The sequence below is a fragment of the Furipterus horrens genome, unplaced genomic scaffold (assembly GCF_987537825.1).
Source record: "Furipterus horrens unplaced genomic scaffold, mFurHor1.1.pri manual_scaffold_9, whole genome shotgun sequence".
NCBI lineage: Eukaryota > Metazoa > Chordata > Mammalia > Chiroptera > Furipteridae > Furipterus > Furipterus horrens.
In genome coordinates this window covers 32913846-32940543 of record NW_028327179.1, presented here as the reverse complement: position 1 = coordinate 32940543, position 26698 = coordinate 32913846, and the positions used below count along the sequence as shown (strand labels likewise).

Sequence of the window (26698 nt, the reverse complement as noted above, 5' to 3'; positions counted from 1 at the left end):
TCTGGGAAATCAGCTGACTGCCTTATGGGAGCACCTTTGTAAGTAACTCTCTTCTCTTACTGCTTGGGAGATTCTCTCTTTGTATTTAAACCTTGGCATTTTGATTATGATATGTCTTGGCATGGACCCCTTTGGGTTCATCTTATTTGGGACTCTGCACTTCCTGGACTTCTATGTTTATTTCCTTCACCAAGTTAGGGAAAATTTCTGCATTACTTTTTCAAATGCGTTTCCAATTTCTTTCTCTCTCTCTTCTCCTTTTGGCACCCCCATGATGTGAATGTTAGTATGCTGAGGCTTCTTACACTATCCTCATTCTTTTGGATTCTTTTCTTCTTGCTGTTCTGATTGGTTGTAAGAAGAATAAAATGATTTACTGAGAGAGAAGGAAACGTTTCTGTGTGTCTGTGTTTTGTGTGTGTGCATTCAAATACAACACGAGAAGTTGTATAAAATATAGTCTTAAAATTATTTTCAAAATATGTAGGAAAGTAAATATAACAATGAAGAACAATTAAGTAAATTTGATTAAAATACAAATGTGATGTGAGTCTATCCTTGAGGTAGCCTTTTTGGTTTACTATGATTCTATGAAATTTCAACTCTTTATTCTAAACAAGATATATGAAGAGTATGAAATATTTGCAACACAAATGACTTAGTAATTCTATGTAAGTTATTTCTAAGGCATCACACATTTTCTTTCAAATTGCAGCAGTGGGAAGGATGTGAAAGCATACTGGCAGTTGACTTCATGCCAGAAAAACTCCAGTTGACTCCTTGTGTTTAATCGCTTAATCTGAACGATTTCTCCACAGTAGTTTCAAAAATATGGTGCTAAGCCTTTTTCTTAAGGATAAAAACAAATTTTAACAGTCTATTCTAGTTGCACAAATTAGGATAAAGGGAATGTAAGCCGCATTGTGCAATAACAGCCAATGATAAATCTTTGAAACAAGCATTTTCAGTGGAAGAAATATCTCCCTCAGTGGGGCAAAAATTGATTGGTTCTTGGGGGAGAGAAAATCTCTCTTTTTGTATTTAAATCACAGATAAGCATACAGTACATCAACAAATACATAGCATATGTGTGATGTTTAAGTCTAATGGGACGTAGTAAGGGAAAAACTTATATAAAGGTAAAAACAATAAAGGCTGGGAAACATTGCTTTAAAGCATACTTCCTGTATTTCAGCAAGCGAGTCCCTCACATATTACGAGGCAAAGAGCATATGTTAAGCTCCTTTCTCAGCAGTATTCCTCCTGAAAGCCAGTGATAAAATGTATCATCTGTTGCTGGACTTTAGTAAGGATCCGGATATAAAATTATTGGCAATAAGGAACTTAAAACCCTTGTTCCTTCCCTAGGTCCTGTTTACTTTACAGCCTTTTCTTAAGGTAGTTGCATGTGTTCCATGACAAGAGGCCACACGGTGTGTGTTCTGTGAGTAAGAGAAGAGATGAGAAGGTATATAGGGAGACCCTTCATACACTATCCCCATTTACATTTCTTCTGTTATTTTCAAACATTGCAATCAAGTATAAGAGATTAAAACAGAAAGAAGCTGTTCACTTATTTCTTGATGGCGCTTGGTATCTTGAGGAACCTGAGGGTTTTCTGTAGGATATGCCCTAGAGGTTTGTGTTTCACCAGTTTACTCCTCTGACCTCATACTCTGCTGTGATCCCTCTGTTCATCTTTCAGCCCAGGAACCCCCTTCCACTGCAGAGCTTATCTTTCATCTCTCTGCAATTATCAAAAGATATTACTTTATTAAAACTTGTATGAATTTTATTCAATATTCATGCTTCCCAAGGGGTATGAGCATTATATTTGCCTCTAAGTAATTATGAAATGAATAGTGCTTGTTTTTCCTATTAAAAAATATTGCAGACATTATAAGTGAACTGTTTTCAGGAGAGCTCCTACTATACCTGAAATAATTTTATGTAGGTTAGTCTCTATTCTTTATTTTGCCTTACTTTAATGTCAAGCTAGCTTTTAAGAATTATTTCTCTCTCTAGCTTATGGTCTAAAATCTACAAACTATGAAAGGATAAAACATAGTACCCTTTTGTTTCTTTTCATCTCTTTCAAGTTGCTTTCTTATCTCTTCTTTATTCCTCTGGAATCTTTTTCCTGAAAGTTTTTTTTTTAGCAAAATTTCCTCTACTATACTCTTTTGAAAAGGGATCTTGTAATTCATATTTTATCCCAATCAATGAAGAGTTAGGGCCTAAACTCTGGGGAACTCCATTCTTATATTTCTAATTTTGATAAATGAAATGTTGGAGTAACCTCTGTTCCTCATTAACATGCAGATTTTTAAAATGTATAGAGGGAGAAATCTCTTATGGGTGAGAACAGAGGCATAGAAGCCTGTTTTCCTTTCTAAAACTCTATTCATTCGCTTGCCTTGTTGCTCTTTCCCTTTACGTTATTTTTGAATTGTCCAGATCACTGATTCAATGTTGTTAATACTTCCAATTTAGTTCTTTTCCTAAAACATTTGGAGGAAAAGGAAAATTCTATTTTAAAATTCAATAAAAATAATGCTTGGAAAGAGGACAGATTTGGAAAACTTAGAATTTTAAGATGACAATACTCTCCAAATTCAACTCAATTCCTGTAAGAATCACAGATGGTTTCTTTGTAAAAAAAATCAACAAACTGATTCTAATATTCATATGAAATTATAAAGGATCCAAAATAGCCAAAACAATCTTGAAAAAGCAAAACGGAGTTGGAAGACTCACACTCTCTGAGTTCAAAACTTACTGCAAAGCAACAGACGTAAAGACTGTGGTACTAGTATAAGGTAGATATATAGATCAATGGAATAGAATTGAGAGTTCAGAAATAAACCCATGTGTTTATGATCAACTGATATTTAACAAGAATGCCAAGATCATTCGGTGAAAGAAAGAAGGGCCTTTTCAACAAATAGTGCCGAGACAAGTGGATAGCCACATGCAAAGGAATGAAATTGGACCCTACCTCATATCATATAAAAATTAACTCAAAATGAATCAAAGACCTAATGTAAAATAAACAGCATAATATTCTTAGAGAAAAAAATAGGGATAATGCTGCGTATCTTTGGGTTTGTATAGATTTTTATATATGATAGCAAAGGCTTAGCAACACAAGAAAAACAAAAAATCAAATTTCACCAAAATTAAAACCTCTTTTTTTTTTTGCTTCAAAGGACACTAGCAATAAAGTGAAAAGACAACCCCCAAAATGGGAGAAAAATTTTGCAGATCATCTATCTGATAAGGGACTTGTGTCTACACTATATAACTCTGACAACTAAATCATAAAAACTAACAAAAATTAAAAATGAACAAAATACCCAAAAGGACATGTCTCCAAATAAGATATAGAAATGGCCAGAAAACACCTGAAAAAAATATTGACGTCATTAGTCATCAGGGAAATGAATTCAAAATTACAAGATACTAGTTCATATCCATTTGGATAGCTATAATCCCAAAAGACTCTTACCAAGTGTCAGTGAGCCTGTAAAGATATTGGAACCCTCAGAAACTGTGGGAATCTGAAATGAGGCAGCCACTTTTGGAAAGCAGTCTGGCAGTTCCTAAAATAATTATACTAAGAGCTAACACATGATCTAGCAATTCCACTTCTAGGGATATACACAAGAGAAATGAAAAGACTTGTCCACACAAAACTTATACATGAATGTTTGTAGCAGCATTATTCATTACTGAAAGTGAGGAACAACCCAGATACCCATTAAATGTGGGAATGGATAAACAAAATGTGGTATGTCCACACAATGGGATATTATTTGACCATAAAAGGAAATGAAGTACTGACACATGATACAACATAAATGAATTTTAGAAACAGTGTAATAAGTTTAAAACGCCAGATACAAAAGGTCACATATTGCATGGTTCCATTTGTGTGAAATGTCACAGTAGGCAAATTTATAGACACTAATAAGTGGTTGCTGGACTGTATGGGAGAAGAGAAAAATGATAACTGAAGAGTACAAGATTTCTATTTGTGGTGATTAAAATGTGATAAAACTGACTGTGGATGTGGTTTCACATGTCTGTGGATGTACTGAAAGCCACTGAACTGGGATGTTTTGATAGTATATATGGGGATTATATCTGTGAATAAGTTTGTTTTTTACAAAATTCAATAAGAGGTAGTTTCTTAGAAGCTAGATACAGTGTGGAATCTAAAACAGTTTCAATCAGCATTTCTCGCTTTGCGTCATCATATCCATTGTTCTATCTAGAACTCTGAATGGATCTCTGTACGACTGATCCGTTGGAGTTTCATAGTCAGACCCTCGTTCTCATTTCACATTTAAATATGTGAAAACCTCTCAGCCTGTGAGCTACGCAGAGCCAGCAGTGGGCCTTAGGAGGCCTGGAAGGTGTGCTGGTCCCCTGGGTCCCTCCCAGACACCATCCCAGTCTGGTCTGTAACTGTGTCTCCATTTGTATCCAGCGCTGCTCCTCCCGCAGGAAATAGGAAGAGCAAGGCTTTCTCCTCCAGTCTCACGGGCTCCAAGTGCCCTGGCACGGGGGCAGCAGCCGCCCCTGTCCTGGCTGCCCAGCGGTGCCCTGAGCAAGACAGGGTGGCTGCCAGCACACGGAGGGGAACCTCCCTCCTGCCCCAGCCCCTCCCACTGTGCATTTTCCCTTTTGCCCCTGGGACGCTGTGGTCGGTGAGGGAGGATGGAGGATGGATGGCCGTTGGCCAAGGAGTGGAGAGCCAAGGGCGGCAGGCGGTAGCCCTGCCTCTGTCTCAGAGGGTGACCCGGGTCGGGTCGCCTGCTGGAAGGCTTCTCTCCGCTGCTTCCGCCCCCCCCCCCCCCAGGAGTTCCCAGCTGGACCAGTAGGAACTGGAGCAGCTGTGGCGTTCGCTGTCCCCGTGTTTGGGGCTGGTGCTTGTCCTCAGATGCCCTTGTTTGGATTCCTGGGGGTAGGGTGACTGCAGTGACTGCAGAGGGCTTCAAGGAGGAGGTGACACTTGAGCTGGCCTTGAAAACTGGGTGTCTGTAGCTGCTACAAGGATGAGGCTCTGTAGGGGGGGCTCCCACTGTCCCCCAGCTATTCTAGGTCCCTGCTGCCCAGCCTGGGAGCGGTGTCCTGGGTCTGCCCAGCACTGGCATCCCCCGGGGCCTCACTCTGCTGCGTGAAGCATCAGGTTGGGCGCAGCCCAGGACCCTCTGAGACCTGGGTTCAAGTCTGGCCTCACCCGGCTGGCGACTCCTCCTCTGGGCCCGTTTCCTCCTCTATAAAGAGGGGTTTCCGACAGAGCACAGAGGTGTACAGAGGGGGCCAAAGCTCTCAGCCCAGCTCAGTGGACGGAGCCCCCACGCCCCACTGTGGGGTCTTCTTCTCTCCCTGGACACCCTCACTTTGGGCATTTTGGCTCTTTGATGCCCGGGCCTGTAGCCTCCCTGGGAATGACCCGCCCCTTACCTGTGCCCCGAGACGGAACGCAGAGAAGCCCAGTGCACGGAGTGGGCACTCGGGGCCAGACCCTGGGCTCAGGCGCCAGCACGCAGCATGTGGGTGGGAGGAGCCCTGCGGCGAGAAAAGCTTTGTGTCCAGCCAGGGCAAGCGCCCCCCACTCCGCCGCCCCCAGCCTGGATAAGCTCCCTGCGGGGGGCCCTCCGACACCCCGTGCCCTCTGCATCTCTCTCCAGTGTCCTGTAGCTGCTACGACTGTTTTGGTTTCTGCCAAAGAGAAAGAATAAGAAACGCGGCCGCAGACGGAGGCAGGCTGGGCCGTGGGTGCCTGGAGCGCCCGCCAGGACTGCGGGTGGAGGCACCCAAACGAGGGGCCCGCCCGCCGGCCACGGGCTGGGAAGCCTCTGTGCCGCTGTGTGGTGGGGTGCATTTGTGTAAGGATAAAGTAAATGTTTTTGGCACCCCTGCTTCTTGTCCCTCCCCCTGCGCCAGGGAGTAGGTGTGTTAAAAATAATTATTAAACTTTAGGCCACAGGAAAAAAAAAATAGTCAAGCTCAAGAAAAAATGATGGATTTCAAACTCCTCAGTTTATTATTGAAAGCTCTATTCCTTATAAATAAATATGTATATATGATACACATGTGTATGTATCTGCTTTTATATGAACCACTCAAAATAATTTCATAAGTCATTCTTTATTTAAAATTGTTCTTTCAGATATTCAGAAATTCCACAGGTGGGGGCTTCACTGGAATTTTCCCCAGAGTAAATTTCTTGGACTGAAACTGCTCTCGTTCTTCTGCCGTTAGTTGATGCTTGGGCGTGAATAATTCATTAACTGTTGTCGTGCTACCATTTGAGACAGGGACAGAGGTAGATGGGCTGCTGTTTCCAAAACTGTCACTGAATGACTTGGAACAAGTAGTGTCAGGTTGGGAGCCTGGATCTCCAACGCCAGCCACCGACCTGCCATTTGTGAAGGCTGGGGCCCCCGCAGCTCCAGCAGGGCCTGCTGCCGTGGGAGCTGGGAAGCCTGGAGCCCCGGGCGCGCCAGAACCTGCAGCTGCTGGGGTTTTGAACGATAACGAAGCAGCAGATGTGATTTCAGGTTTCCCAAATCCAGGCACCGGAGTAGAAGTAGTGACGGCAGGACCGGGAAAGGGAACAGCTCCAAATGCTGGCGTGTTCCCGAACACAGAAGGGCTTCCAGAAGGGGCACTGGCAAATCCAGAGCTTGTTTTAAAACTAAAATTTTGAGCATTATCACTCATGCTGTTATTCACTGGAAAACCTACAAATAAACCAGAAAAAGAAAAAAAAACCTATTACAGTCAGAAATGTGGCCATGTTAATCCCCACTTTTTCCCCCCTCATTTTCCCCTTATTCCCGCCATGTTTGGATGTTGGAAAGAGATTACAAGGGAGAAAAGTAAAAACGAGAAGCTAGAGCAAACCCACTGTCTTCCTGCTACACTGACCTCACTTGCCCCGTGATTTACCTTCACTCAATGAGGCGGCTTTGAAAAGCCTCAGGGATTAGCGAGCGCTCTTACACTTCTGGCTTGTGCACGCCCCGCCCCCCATCTCACTGGAGCTGTCACTTGCGGAGGACACTATGCTGTTATACAGTGACAAGAAAGTCCTCAAAGGTGCTGCTACCACAGCTATAAAAGTCTTGAAAAGCCACTCCTAAAATATACTTCTAAAGCTTGAGCCATAGGGCCTTTCAAAGAACAGCCCAGCCCATTCTGGCCCCCCTTTCACTAAGGCTTGATGAATCAAATTCTCTCAAGCTCCATTATGGAAGGCGGTCGAATCTGCAAGGCTGACTTAAAATGGTGCTTAACATCCCTTCAGGTTTTGCAACTTGAAACCTATAAAACCCTGTTTTTCCAAATCAGTGAAGTCCTGCATTACTTTATCACTTACCTGGGCATCCAAATGCTGCTGTTTGCCTACTCCCAGATCCAGATGTAGAGGGTGCTGGATTTAGTCCATTCTCAGTATCAGCAGAGAGCTATAAGAAAGGGCACATAATAAAGTACCTGCTGAAAAATTCTCAAGTACCTTTCTATATATGTACTTCAGAGCCAAATTAAAAATTTAAAGTATGTACTTAAAAACGTGACATGTTTAACATAGAAAAATGCCCACAATAGGAATACAGACAGAAAAAAGTACACCAGCCTCAGAGATTAAGAGTTAATGGCTGATGAATTACGGTTTTAATTTTAGTTATGCTTTTAAATTTTTCCTAGCCCTGGCTAGTGTGGCTCGGTGGATTGAGTGCCGGCCTGAAAACCAAATGGTCGCCGGTTCGATTCCTGGTCAGGGCACGTGCCTGGATTGTGGGCCACATCCCCGGGTAGGGGCATTGTAAGAGGCAACTGACCAATCTCTCTCTTGCACATTGATGTTCCTCTCCCTTCCCCTCTCGCTAAAAAGTAAACAAAACCTTTAAAATTTTTTGTTTTCTAAATTTCAATGAATACATACTAAAATGAGAAAAATAATTTTTAATAACACATTTCAGTATCTATAGGCCGACCTACATGTTTTCTTAAAGATTTTATTTATTTTCTTTTAGAGAGAGAGGAACGGAGGGAGAAAGAGAGGGAGAGAAACATCCATACCAGCCAGGGCTTGACAGAAAATTTTAAGTCCGCTTTCCAAATTGAAAGTAAAATTCTTGCAAAAAAAGCAATACATAAGAAAGACACTTCCCTTCAGCAAACTTTCAGGTACTCACCAAAGCTGTTTTAGGTGATGTGTTTAGACTTTTCAGTTCATTTACCCTGTCCCTCCACCGATTTCTTAACCGTTGGGTGAAATTTAGCTGGAGAGAGAAGACAGAAAAATAATGAGTCAATATCGAGTGTTTATTTTCATCTCTCAAACAACTTCACATCTTTGCCAAAATTACAGAAAGTTTATGAAACATTTTTACGGGCCATCGCTTGTAAAGTTCGCATTGACCCGCCCCTGTTTGCCAAAGATATTCCAGATCTAGTCCCCTCTGCCAGTTCTCCAGCTCCTTGAATCACCCGGTTCAGAAGCACAAGTACCTGGCGGCACACAGTTAGTTGTATTTGGGTGGGAGAAGAGCGTGTGTGCCAGTTAGAACGCATGATCATGACTGTAGACAACAACAAAAGAGTTTGTCATTTCCTTTAGCACAAACTTCCTCAAGCTGAGCTTTTTAATTTTTGATATTTGACATGTGAGAATGTTAATCTATAGAATCGACTTCTTTGTTCAACTTTTTTTTTCTAACATTCATCACAGTGTCTGCACCTAAGAGATGCTCTCTAAGTGTTTGCCAACTGATGAAAGGGTTTGATTTCCGGGACCGATTGTTGGGAGAGTTCGTAATGAAATAGTGACATTCCTAGTTACTACGGTCAAAGTATATTATCACCATTTTGGATAACCAATCAATTTCCAATAAAGTAATTTAGAAAATAAAAATAGCCTTGTCTTGAAAATAACTGTAGCCCTCACCCACTTTACCAAAACAAGCAAGCCTCTAAATATGGAGAAGATAGTAATTCACAGCTAATCTGTTATTGAGGTAGATGAATAGGAAACAAACTTACATAATGATGTAAGTTGTTGCTGGTTAAGCAGTTATGGTATTCAAGTCTCAGCTCCTCTGGTGGAATGTCAGTGAAACCTGAAGGGAGAAATCAATTGGAATCTTTAAAATAAATGCCAATATTTTTGATAGAATAGTAAAGCTAAAGGGGCGAGACAAGAAAGTGCACTAATGTTGATATTAGAAAATTTTCATAATCATAAGGAAAAAATTAGAATAAAATGTAGTTGGTTATTATCTTTGAAGGGGAAATTCTTTTTCTACATATAAATGGAGAGGAAGAACTAACAGAAAAAGAAAGTTGACTACATATACATTCAAATTTCTATGTAGAAAAATACTCTCTATGTCAAACTATAATAAGCAAAGTTAAAACGCAGATGATAAGCTGGGAAAACCAGAATGGCGACATGACAGGAGAAGAACTAATGTTAACATATTAAGAGTTCTTACAAATCACTGAGAAGAATAAGTTAATATGAGCAAAAACAACAAACAGCCAACTCACAAAAATTTCAAATAGCCAATAAATAAATGAAGTAAAAAAGTGCAATTTAAAAATACAACTGAAAATTAAGATAAAAGCCTTTACTTATCAGACTGGCAAAAATTAAAAGTGAATATTATTTACTGGCTTTAAGAATTTGGCGAAGCTCGGTGGGACTGAGCATTGGCCTGCGAACCAAGTGTTGCTGGTTGGATTCCCACTCAGGGCACATGACTAGGTTGCACGTCAGGTCCCCAGTTGGGGGCGCGAGTGAGAGGCAACCACACAGTGATGTTTCTCTCCCTCTCTTTCTCCAAAAGTAAATAAACAAACAAACAAAGAAATAATTAAAAAAAAAAAAAAAAAAGAATTTGGTTAAGTGGCTCTGACCAGCGTGGCTCAGCTTGTCGGGCATTGTCCCACAGAGTGAAAGGTCGCCAGTTCGATTCCCAATCGGGGAACATGCCTGGACTACAGGCCTGGTCCCCAGTTGGGGCATGTGTGAGAGGCAGCCAATTGATATTTCTCTCACACATTGATGTTTCCCTCTTCTATCCGCCCACCCCCCCAAAAAATCAATACAAGAAATCTTTTAATAAAATAAAAGAAAAAATGTGGTGAAGTGGACAGTCTCCTAAACTGCCATTGAGGGGACTAAAAATGTACAACTCTTACAGGAGGAAAATTGTCATTAAGCATCAATTGCCACAGAAATGTTCACACCTTCTGATCTTAATAGCATTGCTAGGATTTAACCTCAGGAAATAATCAGATGCATTGAGTCTGTTGCAATATACCGCCTGGGTGTAGTAGAGGACGAAAACCTGTTCTCGCACAGATATGTAGCTGGAAAAGAATGATGTTAACGGCCTTTTCAGATAGTTTGGAATATTCTTCTTTGACGTCACACCAGAACTTGACAGGTGGTAGTTTCTAAAAGTTTAGCTCCAATGTCGACTCAAACTTTTTGTACTATCACATTCAATTCACTGGATAATTTTGCACTTCGAATGGACTTTTTAGGTATGTATAATTTTGCAACGTTACAGATTAAATATTTGGAAAATACTGGTTCACTGAGTTATCGAGAACTCCCAAACACGGCCAAATGGTCTTTTACAATATCAAAATATTCATATTTGTTAATGTCACTATCCATCTCATCAGAAGAGACTTTATGTATCGAGAAGTTATCAAGCTCACATGAGAAAAAAATTTCTCCATCATCTAATATTCACTTGAAAGCTTGCATTTTATCATTGTCAGTTGTTCTCTATGAAGTAACGGGCTCCCTTCATTTATTTTTAAAGAAAACGTCACCAAATACTTAAGTCAAAATAACCGTAGTTGCCACTTATTCTTTCATTAGCCATTGTTCTGTGGGGGAAAAAAGTGGCTGGTTCAGCTCCCAAGTCAAACGAGCACACCAGGACTTTCCCTTCCAATACCCATCGCACTTGAGTTCATGCGGCAGAAACAACTTTGTGTGTGCTTCCCATTTGGTCACACAGTATAGTAAAAAAGGTTTGCACTCAAAGGTCAGGAGCTAATAAAATTAAAAACTTCTACCATTTCATTTCGGACATAATCTTAAGCCAAAAGGAACATTAACCTTTTTCATTGACTACTGTTATAGTTTGTGCATACGGTTTATTGTTTCTAGCTTGATTTACACTAAGATATAAGGAGCTTTACTCATCGATTTTTTTGCTTCAACTGTGCAAATGTCAACACAGTGAAAATGGCAACTCGTGCATTAGGATTATTATGAAAAGATTTTTGAACTAGTACAGCTCCTGCAAGGGGCTCAGGAACAGGGTTGCCAAATTGAGCAAATAATAATACAGGATGCCCAGTTCAATTTGAATTTCAGACACACACACTTGTAGTATAAATATGTCACCAATGTTACATGGGTTATTCATATGCTAAAACATTATTCTTTGTTTACCTAAAATTGAAGCTTCACTGGGCACCCCATATTTTATCCGGCAACCCAACCAACATAGGGATCTACGTCCCACACTTGGGAGGAACTGCTTTAGGGCATTCGACAGGCATTAGGTTCAATGCTGAACTGATTTGACAAGGCTAATACGTCTTTATTTTCTTTACAGAAAAATCACCAGCTGGAGTTCTCTTATTTCCTTGTTTTACTTATTGTCTCCTTCCCTCAAGAACATAAGCGTCATAAGGGAGGGATCTTGCCTATCTTGCTCACCAACATATCCCCAGCACTTAGAATAGGGCCTGGCACTAAAGAAATTCGGTGAGGATCTGTTGAATGAGTACCGAAGCAACTGAGGAGCGGTGTGATGCAAATGCTTGCAGAGAATGAGCAGGCAGAGCTGACACAGAGTACAGATGCCAGAGTTCTGAGGGAGTGCAAGGACTGTCATCCGCTAGGAGCCTGCTATTCACTCAGGACCAGCCAGGTGGGCTTAGCAGTGTGGCAGTTTAGGTTGCAGCCCAGAAGGAGCTTTAGAAACTCTAGACAAAAGGAAATGGGAAGGGAAGGAGTAATTCTACAGAAGTGTTATCCGTGCAGCCCAGCTAAAGCTCCTGACCTTCAAACATTATCTCCAGGATAGGCCTTCACATGCTTTATGAAAAACAACTACCCTTAAAAGGAAAGACAGGGAAGAAAGAGCAAGCAGAATCAGACAGCTAAGGCCTTCGTGGCAGGCAGGATATGACTCTTCTATTCACCGCAGGCAGCCAAGAGGTTCTGAAGGGGTACCTATGGAGAGCCAAGAGAGTAGAGCCTCTGCTTGGGCTTACAGAATTAGAACTGTGGTGGGTCCTGATGTTACTATTTTCTCATGAGAACCACATATCTTAAAAGAACTATACCTTTCAACCTCAATCTCCGAATCATGAAGTTCTGCTGCAATGCTCAGGCACTTTAAAGAATGTCCAACCTCTCCTAACTACAGCTAAGTTCGTGGTTCATTTCTTTATTTGGCAGGGTCTCGCTTTTAGAGAATGAGAGTTGTAAAACGTAGTTTAAAAATGTACAATTTCTCAGTTACCTGAAACGCTAGATACGTTTCCCCCTGGTGAATAAACGGAGAACGGCCACTGACCAGAGGACTCCCAAACGGCCACATCTTTTCCCATTTCGTCCCTGACAAAGAAAAAGAAAATAGTTTTCATCTGCTTATTAAAATTTATCTTTTTCTCATTTTCAATGATTGAAATGTTAAATTGTAGTAAATATATAATTTTAGGTTTCTCGTTATGTTTTCTCAAGTGTCCTTTAAAGCAGAAGTTACAGAACTATAAACTACATTTCATGTGATAGATACAATATTAAAGAAGTTCATAATTTTGCTTTTGCAGTACACGGAACCATTCGCTAATTCATTTCATTGAGAACAACTGTGTCATACATATATTAAAGAACTAAGATATAATAAAATACACAACACAACTTTAATGGTTTTTGTTCATTACCATCCACATCAATGAGTATTTAACTGGGAAAGACAGGAAGCACTCCGTAATACAGAAACATCACATTTTTAGAGAACATTTTGTCTAATTCTCACATTTTGCAAACGGGTGAAGAGACCCACAGCCATGCAGTTCATTGGTTGGCAAAGCTGTGGATAGTATCTGCTCTAAACTAAATCCCCTCCTATGCCGTCCAGAATGCTATGATTAATAAAATCACAGATACTACAGAGAATCTATACTCAATTTAGGGTTTCTGTAACATCAAATATAGGAAGAACGGGTTCATTTGTTTCTTTTCTTCTTTTGAAACGTCAGTAGTATATGGTACATGGCTCAAAATGTTTACTACTGACCGACTTCTAACTTATGGAAGTAAAAGACCAACAAATACCTATATTGATGTTCTGTCCTAGAAGCCAGGAGCCGAGGGAAGTTACAGAGAGCCAGGCACCGTTTTGGTACCAGTCACAAATTCTACTACAGATGTTCTCGAGAAATGATAAGGAATTTACTCTACAATAACGAAGGGAACCAAATGAAACCAATTTGAATGAGGCAAATGAAGTAAAAGTTTTAGAAAGAAAAATAGGAGATGATATGTGACCTCTAAGATCACAAGTTGCTTTAAATTACCTCATCCTTTTTAAAGGTCTCATAACTTACAACAGATTTAATTAAGCAGGACTACCTTACAAAGCTATTCACAATACAGCGTTATCAACACAGTGGAAAAAGCACACTGAGCTCTGAGAAGACACTGTACTGATACGGAAAGATGACGCATTTTTAAGCGAAATAAGATCTAGTACGATATGTATTACACCCATTATATTACGTGTATATATGCGCGCAAAACGTGGTTACCTCTGAGGGATAGGATCATGGGTACTTTCTGCTTATTCCGATTTTTAGGTAATGTATTACTTCTTTTCGAAAAGCAAGCGAATGGGTAACTTTTCTGAGGGCTTTCACTTACAGGAATTCGTTTTCGTCTTTCGGTGCGTAAGAGCTGGGTGAAGAAGCAAATGGGTTCTGAGGTGCTCCAAATGCCCTGTTCCCGTCAGTTGAAGCTCCGGAATCGGAAGAACCGGAAGATGACTTCCCTTGCTCTCGGCTGCCCGCGCACCCTGTAGATTGGGACAAGCTGGATGCTTTGATACTACTGGAGTATCTCTGGCTCGTGCCATTGCGCCCACGTCTGGCACGACCTGGAATAAACAAGAAAACAAAACAATTTTACCGGCAATTCATCTTTTAAACCTCTGAAAACATCATTATATTTTGCTTATGCCATACACACATTATGCAAAGATCCAGCACTTCCACTTACGGAAAGTCACAAAACTCTTCATTCTGACTTACATAGTTCAGTGTAATATCAACAGATCGCATAATGGCCTAACTGCATTTCTGTTTAACAAGATTGAGGGGACTGTTAGCTCTAGAAAAATAATGATGTGTTGCTAAGTTCAGCTGACATAGGCTTATTAAGTGAATAACTGCTTGATGGTGGAGTGGATGGAAGGCATATATCCTAAATCATGAATTCCTTCAGGATCAAAAGCTCTCTTTCTCAGTCTTGGCTTTCCCACTGGGCCCGATATAGTAATAACCTCTGAAAGATGGGGAGTGTATGAAAAAGTCTGTTGAGCATAAACAATTAGATTCCACCTTCTGTCCTTGAATAGATGCTGAAATCTATTTCAGTCTTCCCTTTCGGAAAACACATACCCATGGATCTTTCAGGGGGAGATTATAAAGGGAATTCACATGTGAATAATGCATTTGAGTTTCTCTATTACGAGCATATTACTAATGTTTCATAACCACCAAAATGAGCCAACAAGACTATCCTTTCTGTCTCCAGTTATCACTTGAACTGTCTCAACTACTCATCATTTTCTAGTGGGGTCTAAGATAATTCACCTTGTTTCTCACTGAATTGGAGATATTCCATTAAGTGTAATAACAAGTGGAGTGATGGGAAATATACTCCTTATGAAAACTGATCTCCCAACTCTAAAACTACTTACTAAAACCAAAGAGAAAAGGCAGCAGATAGCTGAACCAGATCCCTCAAGTAGGGATTAATAGCATTCTCTTATTCTAAAGCTTTAAATCCGTTGGGGAATGACACAGCTGAAGAAATTCACGTCATCTTTAGAAGACAGCTATGGGCCTTCACACTTATTAGTGCCAGAAGCATTCGCTTGCTGCAGGTAGCTAAATAACTGTTTCTTTGACACAGTTCATTACACATTTTCCCTCAGTTAACCTATCCACTCATCGTTTATTTTCTAATCACTACATTTAGTGAGTCTCCACAGAATGTCAACTATGACATCCCGTGGTTAGTGGAAGTCCATTCACATTTACCCGACGCCGAGCCCTCATTTTTGGTTTGCGATATTTCCTTAGACCTAGTGTGGTAATGCACACAGACTGTCCTCAAGAAGAGGCAACAGGTGTGAAGCCACAGTGCGACTATCCCAAGGCTGAAAGGGCGGGAGAGTGCGTCGGGGGGAGCCAGCATCCTGCGACACCTTTCAGGACGAAGTTCCAATTCTAAGAAAAGAAAACTCCATCTTACCTTTGAAGTCTTAAGTGTTGTATTCTGCTTTCGTGTCTTACCTCTCTTCGAAGACAGCGCTTTTCGCACCATCCACAGGGTCTCCCAAAGAACAGCCCAGCCCATTCTGGCCCCCCTTTCACTGAGGCTTGATGAATCAAATTCTCTCAAGCTCCATTATGGAAGGCGGTCGAATCTGCAAGGCTGACTTAAAATGGTGCTTAACATCCCTTCAGGTTTTGCAACTTGAAACCTATAAAACCCTGTTTTTCCAAATCAGTGAAGTCCTGCATTACTTTATCACTTACCTGGGCATCCAAATGCTGCTGTTTGCCTACTCCCAGATCCAGATGTAGAGGGTGCTGGATTTAGTCCATTCTCAGTATCAGCAGAGAGCTATAAGAAAGGGCACATAAAAAAGTACCTGCTGAAAAATTCTCAAGTACCTTTCTATATATGTACTTCAGAGCCAAATTAAAAATTTAAAGTATGTACTTAAAAACGTGACATGTTTAACATAGAAAAATGCCCACAATAGGAATACAGACAGAAAAAAGTACACCAGCCTCAAAGATTAAGAGTTAATGGCTGATGAATTACGGTTTTAATTTTAGTTATGCTTTTAAATTTTTCCTAGCCCTGGCTAGTGTGGCTCGGTGGATTGAGTGCCGGCCTGAAAACCAAATGGTCGCCGGTTCGATTCCCGGTCAGGGCACGTGCCTCGATTGTGGGCCACATCCCCGGGTAGGGGCATTGTAAGAGGCAACTGACCAATCTCTCTCTTGCACATTGATGTTCCTCTCCCTTCCCCTCTCGCTAAAAAGTAAACAAAACCTTTAAAATTTTTTGTTTTCTAAATTTCAATGAATACATACTAAAATGAGAAAAATAATTTTTAATAACACATTTCAGTATCTATAGGCCGACCTACATGTTTTCTTAAAGATTTTATTTATTTTCTTTTAGAGAGAGAGGAACGGAGGGAGAAAGAGAGGGAGAGAAACATCCATACCAGCCAGGGCTTGACAGAAAATTTTAAGTTTGCTTTCCAAATTGAAAGTAAAATTCTTGCAAAAAAAGCAATAGATAAGAAAGACACTTCCATTCAGCAAACTTTCAGGTACTCACCAAAGCTGTTTTAGGTGATGTGTTTAGACTTTTCAGTTCATTTACCCTATTCCTCTACTGATTTTTTTTTTTCCTGTAATGAATTTTATTGAATACACCAAAGACAATCCTTTATGAAAAAAACAAAATACAAAAAACTAAATTTGTATAAGCATGCATGTGTGACAAACCAGTGATCAGGCCTGCTGAGACCAAACCGGGGCAGACCCAGTTCAGACAACAGCCCACATGAAGGTGCTTTTATTCAATGCAAACAGACAGCAACAGTGGCAACAGAATGAGACCACAAATGCAACGTAACATTTTGTGACCTCTGACTAGGCTCTGACCAGTCTATCATTCTTTTCTTACCAGCCACATAAGACAAAGAACTCATCTGTTAATGTCAGAAACTTTAAAGATCTTAGTCCAGTTGGAAACAACTACAATGAAGAGACCTTTTTTCTAGCCAGCTATTTCCCCAATTCCAAGTTGTCTAGCAGGTTAATTTCAACATAATAGAAGGTGTCATCTGGCTGCACCATGCACTGGTGAAAGGGACAGGATTAATGTGGTTTGTGCTCAAGCTGCTGGGCCTCCTGACTGGTTGTGTCCTTCTCTGCACCTCGATCCTCAGTTTTCTTAGACTCGGTTATCTGAGGATAAAAGGGACCTACCAGCCAGGTGAGGGGTGTGTTGTTAACAAGATAATCCATCACATCATCTAAAGACTCTTTCATTTTCTGCAGCTGCCCCTTGCTAGAAGTAAGGAAGCCGTCAGACACTTCTTTAAAGGACGCAGCATTGCAGAACACGGAGTAGATGTCTCCAGCCATCACCCCCAAGTGACTGGCCTGATCTTGGATATTCTGTGGTAACCCCTGGATGTTGGACAGGAGAGTGGAGGACGTGGTCTGCAGCTGCTGAGTCAGGTTTCGGGCAATAGCAAGAGTACGTGACTCAATGTGCTCGGCACAGTGTGATTCATCAGTATCATCGTAGCCAATGCTTCTCTTCCACTCCACCCAGGACAGGTAGAGCTTGTCCTGAGCACCCTGAATTCTCTGGTTGGCACTATGCACATTCTCCCTGGCAAATTCAATCAGGTTAACAGTGGAATGAAGCTGAGAAATGGTCTCTTGGCTTTTCTGCTTAGCTTCTTTCACTCTGCTGAGAGCCTGCTGGTAGGCACATGAGCGGAGCTTGGTAGACAGAGACCCCAGCCTAATATAATAACTTGGCTTCTGGAGAGTGTCAAATCCTTCGACTTTTTCTGCTTCTTTTTCTAGTTCTTCCTCAGTGAGAGGGAGGTATTGGTCTACCAGCAGCTCTGATGTGGTGAGTGCATTTTCTACTCCACTGCTCACCAGCTGCATCATCCGACTCCCCATGACTGTGTTAATACTGCCATTGACCACAGACTTGGTCTTCTCTACACTGCCAGTCATTGCTCCTTTAGTCTTGTCCATCACCCCAGTGATCATGCTGGCCACAGAATCCTTGGCCCGGGTCACAGTTGTTGTCACAGCATCCTTTGCCCCAGTCACTGCTCCTTTAGTCTTGTCCATCACCCCAGTGATTGTGCTGGCCACAGAACCTTTGGCCCCGGTCACAGTCATCGTCACAGCACCTTTGGCATTGGCAACAACCTGATTTGTTGGCTGGTTCAGAATAGGCAGTCTCTCCTCAATCCTGTCCAGCCCCCTACAGGCATAGGTATTGGCAACAGCAATTTGTGGCTCTAGCTTCTGGATGATGGGCAGAGCGCTCATTACAGCCAGCGACGTGATGGTCTTCACACCCTTCTCCGCGATCTCACACACAGACTTCAAATAAGGATACTGATCCTTTGTAGTGACATAGGCCGAGGACACGAGGTCATATGTGGAGCTGACCAACGGTAGGTTGGCCACCCTAGTCACCACACTCGGCTGTGGATCAACTGCAGCTGATACCATTTTTCTTCCTGGAGAGAGAAGAAATCGATTGACAGCAGCTCAGAGGGGAAGATCCGGTAGCCCTACACGCCGAGCTCTAGCAACACTTTATCACTTACCTGGGGACCCAAATGCTGCTGTTTGCCTACTCCCAGATCCAGATGTAGAGGGTGCTGGATTTAGTCCATTCTCTGTATCATCAGAGAGCTATAAGAAAGGGCACATAAAAAAGTACCTGCTGAAAAATTCTCAAGTACCTTTCTATATATGTACTTTAGAGCCAAATTAAAAATTTAAAGTATTTACTTAAAAACGTGACATGTTTAACATAGAAAAATGCCCACAATAGGAATACAGACAGAAAAAAGTACACCAGCCTCAAAGATTAAGAGTTAATGGCTGATGAATTACGGTTTTAATTTTAGTTATGCTTTTAAATTTTTCCTAGCCCTGGCTAGTGTGGCTCGGTGGATTGAGTGCCGGCCTGAAAACCAAATGGTCGCCGGTTCGATTCCCGGTCAGGGCACGTGCCTCGATTGTGGGCCACATCCCCGGGTAGGGGCATTGTAAGAGGCAACTGACCAATCTCTCTCTTGCACATTGATGTTCCTCTCCCTTCCCCTCTCGCTAAAAAGTAAACAAAACCTTTAAAATTTTTTGTTTTCTAAATTTCAATGAATACATACTAAAATGAGAAAAATAATTTTTAATAACACATTTCAGTATCTATAGGCCGACCTACATGTTTTCTTAAAGATTTTATTTATTTTCTTTTAGAGAGAGAGGAACGGAGGGAGAAAGAGAGGGAGAGAAACATCCATACCAGCCAGGGCTTGACAGAAAATTTTAAGTTTGCTTTCCAAATTGAAAGTAAAATTCTTGCAAAAAAAGCAATACATAAGAAAGACACTTCCCTTCAGCAAACTTTCAGGTACTCACCAAAGCTGTTTTAGGTGATGTGTTTAGACTTTTCAGTTCATTTACCCTGTTCCTCCACTGATTTCTTAACCGTTGGGTGGAATTTAGCTGGAGAGAGAAGACAGAAAAATAACGAGTCAATATCGAGTGTTTATTTTCATCTCTCAAACAACTTCACATCTTTGCCAAAATTACAGAAAGTTTATGAAACATTTTTACGGCCCATCGCTTGTAAAGTTCGCATTGACCCGCCCCTGTTTGCCAAAGATATTCCAGCTCTAGTCCCCTCTGCCTGTTCTCCAGCTCCTTGAATCACCCGGTTCAGAAGCACAAGTACCTGGCGGCACACAGTTAGTTGTATTTGGGTGGGAGAAGAGCGAGTGTGCCAGTTAAAACGCATGATCATGACTGTAGACAACAACAAAAGAGTTTGTCATTTCCTTTAGCACAAACTTCCTCAAGCTGAGCTTTTTAATTTTTGATATTTGACATGTGAGAATGTTAATCTATAGAATCGACTGCTTTGTTTAACTTTGTTTTTCTAACATTCATCACAGTGTCTGCACCTAAGAGATGCTCTCTAAGTGTTTGCCAACTGATGAAAGGGTTTGATTTCCGGGACCGATTGTTGGGAGAGTTCGTAATGAAATAGTGACATTCCTAGTTACTACGGTCAAAGTACATTATCACCATTTTGGATAACCAATCAATTTCCAATAAAGTAATTTAGAAAATAAAAATAGCCTTGTCTTGAAAATAACTGTAGCCCTCACCCACTTTACCAAAACAAGCAAGCCTCTAAATATGGAGAAGATAGTAATTCACAGCTAATCTGTTATTGAGGTAGATGAATAGGAAACAAACTTACATAACGTTGTAAGTTGTTGCTGGCTAAGCAGTTATGGTATTCAAGTCTCAGCTCCTCTGGTGAAATGTCAGTGAAACCTGAAGGGAGAAATCAATTGGAATCTTTAAAATAAATGCCAATATTTTTGATAGAATAGTAAAGCTAAAGGGGCGAGACAAGAAAGTGCACTAATGTTGATATTAGAAAATTTTCATAATCATAAGGAAAAAATTAGAATAAAATGTAGTTGGTTATTATCTTTGAAGGGGAAATTCTTTTTCTAAATATAAATGGAGAGGAAGAACTAACAGAAAAAGAAAGTTGACTACGTATACATTCAAATTTCTATGTAGAAAAATACTCTCTATGTCAAACTATAATAAGCAAAATTAAAACGCAGATGATAAGCTGGGAAAACCAGAATGGCGACATGACAGGAGAAGAACTAATGTTAACATATTAAGAGTTCTTACAAATCACTGAGAAGAATAAGTTAATATGAGCAAAAACAACAAACAGCCAACTCACAAAAATTTCAAATAGCCAATAAATAAGGGAAGTAAAAAAGTTCAATTTAAAAATACAACTGAAAATTAAGATAAAAGCCTTTACTTATCAGACTGGCAAAAATTAAAAGTGAATATTATTTATTGGCCTTAAGAATTTGGCGAAGCTCGGTGGGACTGAGCATTGGCCTGCGAACCAAGTGTTGCTGGTTGGATTCCCACTCAGGGCACATGACTAGGTTGCACGTCAGGTCCCCAGTTGGGGGCGCGAGTGAGAGGCAACCACACAGTGATGTTTCTCTCCCTCTCTTTCTCCAAAAGTAAATAAATAAACAAACAAACAAAGAAATAATTAAAAAAAAAAAAAAAAAAGAATTTGGTTAAGTGGCTCTGACCAGCGTGGCTCAGCTTGTCGGGCATTGTCCCACAGAGTGAAAGGTCGCCAGTTCGATTCCCAATCGGGGAACATGCCTGGACTACAGGCCTGGTCCCCAGTTGGGGCATGTGTGAGAGGCAGCCAATTGACATTTCTCTCACACATTGATGTTTCCCTCTTCTATCCGCCCACCCCCCCAAAAAATCAATACAAGAAATCTTTTAATAAAATAAAAGAAAAAATGTGGTGAAGTGGACAGTCTCCTAAACTGCCATTGAGGGGACTAAAAATGTACAACTCTTACAGGAGGAAAATTGTCATTAAGCATCAATTGCCACAGAAATGTTCACACCTTCTGATCTTAATAGCATTGCTAGGATTTAACCTCAGGAAATAATCAGATGCATTGAGTCTGTTGCAATATACCGCCTGGGTGTAGTAGAGGACGAAAACCTGTTCTCGCACAGATATGTAGCTGGAAAAGAATGATGTTAACGGCCTTTTCAGATAGTTTGGAATATTCTTCTTTGACGTCACACCAGAACTTGACAGGTGGTAGTTTCTAAAAGTTTAGCTCCAATGTCGACTCAAACTTTTTGTACTATCACATTCAATTCACTGGATAATTTTGCACTTCGAATGGACTTTTTAGGTATGTATAATTTTGCAACGTTACAGATTAAATATTTGGAAAATACTGGTTCACTGAGTTATCGAGAACTCCCAAACACGGCCAAATGGTCTTTTACAATATCAAAATATTCATATTTGTTAATGTCACTATCCATCTCATCAGAAGAGACTTTATGTATCGAGAAGTTATCAAGCTCACATGAGAAAAAAATTTCTCCATCATCTAATATTCACTTGAAAGCTTGCATTTTATCATTGTCAGTTGTTCTCTATGAAGTAACGGGCTCCCTTCATTTATTTTTAAAGAAAACGTCACCAAATACTTAAGTCAAAATAACCGTAGTTGCCACTTATTCTTTCATTAGCCATTGTTCTGTGGGGGAAAAAAGTGGCTGGTTCAGCTCCCAAGTCAAACGAGCACACCAGGACTTTCCCTTCCAATACCCATCGCACTTGAGTTCATGTGGCAGAAACAACTTTGTGTGTGCTTCCCATTTGGTCACACAGTATAGTAAAAAAGGTTTGCACTCAGAGGTCAAGATCTCATGAAATTAAAAACTTCTACCATTTCATTTCGGACATAATCTTAAGCCAAAATGACATTAATCTTTTTCATTGACTACTGTTAGACTTTGTGACTACGGTTTATTGTTTCTAGCTTGATTTACACTAAGATATAAGGGGCTTTACTCATCGATTTTTTTGCTTCAACTGTGCAAATGTCAACACAGTGAAAATGGCAACTCGTGCATTAGGATTATTATGAAAAGATTTTTGAACTAGTACAGCTCCTGCAAGGGGCTCAGGAACAGGGTTGCCAAATTGAGCAAATAATAATACAGGATGCCCAGTTCAATTTGAATTTCAGACACACACACTTGTAGTATAAATATGTCACCAATGTTACATGGGTTATTCATATGCTAAAACATTATTCTTTGTTTACCTAAAATTGAAGCTTCACTGGGCACCCCATATTTTATCCGGCAACCCAACCAACATAGGGATCTACGTCCCACACTTGGGAGGAACTGCTTTAGGGCATTCGACAGGCATTAGGTTCAATGCTGAACTGATTTGACAAGGCTAATACGTCTTTATTTTCTTTACAGAAAAATCACCAGCTGGAGTTCTCTTATTTCCTTGTTTTACTTATTGTCTCCTTCCCTCAAGAACATAAGCGTCATAAGGGAGGGATCTTGCCTATCTTGCTCACCAACATATCCCCAGCACTTACAATAGGGCCTGGCACTAAAGAAATTCGGTGAGGAGTACCGAAGCAACTGAGGAGCGGTGTGATGCAAATGCTTGCAGAGAATGAGCAGGCAGAGCTGAGACAGAGTACAGATGCCAGAGTTCTGAGGGAGTGCAAGGACTGTCATCCGCTAGGAGCCTGCTATTCACTCAGGACCAGCCAGGTGGGCTTAGCAGTGTGGCAGTTTAGGTTGCAGCCCAGAAGGAGCTTTAGAAACTCTAGACAAAAGAAAATGGGAAGGGAAGGAGTAATTCTACAGAAGTGTTATCCCTGCAGCCCAGCTAAGCTCCTGACCTTCAAACATTATCTCCAGGATAGGCCTTCACATGCTTTATGAAAAACAACTACCCTTAAAAGGAAAGACAGGGAAGAAAGAGCAAGCAGAATCAGACAGCTAAGGCCTTCGTGGCAGGCAGGATATGACTCTTCTATTCACCGCAGGCAGCCAAGAGGTTCTGAAGGGGTACCTATGGAGAGCCAAGAGAGTAGAGCCTCTGCTTGGGCTTACAGAATTAGAACTGTGGTGGGTCCTGATGTTACTATTTTCTCATGAGAACCACATATCTTAAAAGAACTATACCTTTCAACCTCAATCTCCGAATCATGAAGTTCTGCTGCAATGCTCAGGCACTTTAAAGAATGTCCAACCTCTCCTAACTACAGCTAAGTTCGTGGTTCATTTCTTTATCTGGCAGGGTCTCGCTTTTAGAGAATGAGAGTTGTAAAACGTAGTTTAAAAATGTACAATTTCTCAGTTACCTGAAACGCTAGATACGTTTCCCCCTGGTGAATAAACGGAGAACGGCCACTGACCAGAGGACTCCCAAACGGCCACATCTTTTCCCATTTCGTCCCTGACAAAGAAAAAGAAAATAGTTTTCATCTGCTTATTAAAATTTATCTTTTTCTCATTTTCAATGATTGAAATGTTAAATTGTAGTAAATATATAATTTTAGGTTTCTCGTTATGTTTTCTCAAGTGTCCTTTAAAGCAGAAGTTACAGAACTATAAACTACATTTCATGTGATAGATACAATATTAAAGAAGTTCATAATTTTGCTTTTGCAGTACACGGAACCATTCGCTAATTCATTTCATTGAGAACAACTGTGTCATACATATATTAAAGAACTAAGATATAATAAAATACACAACACAACTTTAATGGTTTTTGTTCATTACCATCCACATCAATGAGTATTTAACTGGGAAAGACAGGAAGCACTCCGTAATACAGAAACATCACATTTTTAGAGAACATTTTGTCTAATTCTCACATTTTGCAAACGGGTGAAGAGACCCACAGCCATGCAGTTCATTGGTTGGCAAAGCTGTGGATAGTATCTGCTCTAAACTAAATCCCCTCCTATGCCGTCCAGAATGCTATGATTAATAAAATCACAGATACTACAGAGAATCTATACTCAATTTAGGGTTTCTGTAACATCAAATATAGGAAGAACGGGTTCATTTGTTTCTTTTCTTCTTTTGAAACGTCAGTAGTATATGGTACATGGCTCAAAATGTTTACTACTGACCGACTTCTAACTTATGGAAGTAAAAGACCAACAAATACCTATATTGATGTTCTGTCCTAGAAGCCAGGAGCCGAGGGAAGTTACAGAGAGCCAGGCACCGTTTTGGTACCAGTCACAAATTCTACTACAGATGTTCTCGAGAAATGATAAGGAATTTACTCTACAATAACGAAGGGAACCAAATGAAACCAATTTGAATGAGGCAAATGAAGTAAAAGTTTTAGAAAGAAAAATAGGAGATGATATGTGACCTCTAAGATCACAAGTTGCTTTAAATTACCTCATCCTTTTTAAAGGTCTCATAACTTACAACAGATTTAATTAAGCAGGACTACCTTACAAAGCTATTCACAATACAGCGTTATCAACACAGTGGAAAAAGCACACTGAGCTCTGAGAAGACACTGTACTGATACGGAAAGATGACGCATTTTTAAGCGAAATAAGATCTAGTACGATATGTATTACACCCATTATATTACGTGTATATATGCGCGCAAAACGTGGTTACCTCTGAGGGATAGGATCACGGGTACTTTCTGCTCATTCCGATTTTTAGGTAATGTATTACTTCTTTTCGAAAAGCAAGCGAATGGGTAACTTTTCTGAGGGCTTTCACTTACAGGAATTCGTTTTCGTCTTTCGGTGCGTAAGAGCTGGGTGAAGAAGCAAATGGGTTCTGAGGTGCTCCAAATGCCCCGTTCCCGTCAGTTGAAGCTCCGGAATCGGAAGAACCGGAAGATGACTTCCCTTGCTCTCGGCTGCCCGCGCACCCTGTAGATTGGGACAAGCTGGATGCTTTGATACTACTGGAGTATCTCTGGCTCGTGGCATTGCGCCCACGTCTGGCACGACCTGGAACAAACAATAAAACAAAACAATTTTACCGGCAATTCATCTTTTAAACCTCTGAAAACATCATTATATTTTGCTTATGCCATACACACATTATGCAAAGATCCAGCACTTCCACTTACGGAAAGTCACAAAAACTCTTCATTCTGACTTACATAGTTCAGTGTAATATCAACAGATCGCATAATGGCCTAACTGCATTTCTGTTTAACAAGATTGAGGGGACTGTTAGCTCTAGAAAAATAATGATGTGTTGCTAAGTTCAGCTGACATAGGCTTATTAAGTGAATAACTGCTTGATGGCGGAGTGGATGGAAGGCATATATCCTAAATCATGAATTCCTTCAGGATCAAAAGCTCTCTTTCTCAGTCTTGGCTTTCCCACTGGGCCCGATATAGTAATAACCTCTGAAAGATGGGGAGTGTATGAAAAAGTCTGTTGAGCATAAACAATTAGATTCCACCTTCTGTCCTTGAATAGATGCTGAAATCTATTTCAGTCTTCCCTTTCGGAAAACTCATACCCATGGATCTTTCAGGGGGAGATTATAAAGGGAATTCACATGTGAATAATGCATTTGAGTTTCTCTATTACGAGCATATTACTAATGTTTCATAACCACCAAAATGAGCCAACAAGACTATCCTTTCTGTCTCCAGTTATCACTTGAACTGTCTCAACTACTCATCATTTTCTAGTGGGGTCTAAGATAATTCACCTTGTTTCTCACTGAATTGGAGATATTCCATTAAGTGTAATAACAAGTGGAGTGATGGGAAATATACTCCTTATGAAAACTGATCTCCCAACTCTAAAACTACTTACTAAAACCAAAGAGAAAAGGCAGCAGATAGCTGAACCAGATCCCTCAAGTAGGGATTAATGGCATTCTCTTATTCTAAAGCTTTAAATCCGTTGGGGAATGACACAGCTGAAGAAATTCAAGTCATCTTTTGAAGACAGCTTTGGACCTTCACACTTATTAGTGCCAGAAGCATTCACTTGCTGCAGGTAGCTAAATAACTGTTTCTTTGACACAGTTCATTACACATTTTCCCTCAATTAACCTATCCACTCTTCGCTTATTTTCTAATCACTACATTTAGAGAGTCTCCACAGAATGTCAACTATGACATCCCGTGGTTAGTGG

At 40.6% G+C, this 26698-nt stretch overlaps 2 protein-coding genes, 1 long non-coding RNA gene and 1 pseudogene across 4 annotated transcripts in view; 1 reads left to right on the top strand and 3 right to left on the bottom strand.

Annotated features, from left to right (window-relative positions):
* GATAD1 (GATA zinc finger domain containing 1) overlaps nt 1-26698 on the top strand; it is a 484957-nt gene that overhangs the window by 275486 nt on the left and 182773 nt on the right. The window lies entirely within an intron of this gene.
* On the bottom strand, nt 6158-7823 carry LOC150001555 (nucleoporin NUP42-like). The gene is made up of 3 exons (XM_090287753.1): nt 7806-7823; nt 7394-7481; nt 6158-6746 (listed from the first exon to the last, which is right to left on the bottom strand). The coding sequence occupies exons 1-3, from the start codon at nt 7821-7823 to the stop codon at nt 6178-6180; spliced, it is 675 nt and encodes a 224-aa protein (XP_090143879.1). The 3' UTR covers nt 6158-6177.
* On the bottom strand, nt 8193-12657 carry LOC150001554 (uncharacterized). Its single transcript, XR_016513051.1, has 3 exons — nt 12579-12657; nt 9061-9137; nt 8193-8300 (listed from the first exon to the last, which is right to left on the bottom strand). It is a non-coding gene; the product is annotated as an uncharacterized LOC150001554 (long non-coding RNA).
* LOC150001553 (perilipin-2 pseudogene) lies at nt 16810-19638 on the bottom strand (annotated as a pseudogene).

Bases quoted from the DNA above. Each gene is read 5' to 3' on its own strand.
- LOC150001555 (XM_090287753.1), bottom strand. The intron at 6,747-7,393 runs GTAAGTGATAAA...TAGGTTTTCCAG, and splicing joins AGCAGCATTTGGATGCCCAG to TGAATAACAGCATGAGTGAT.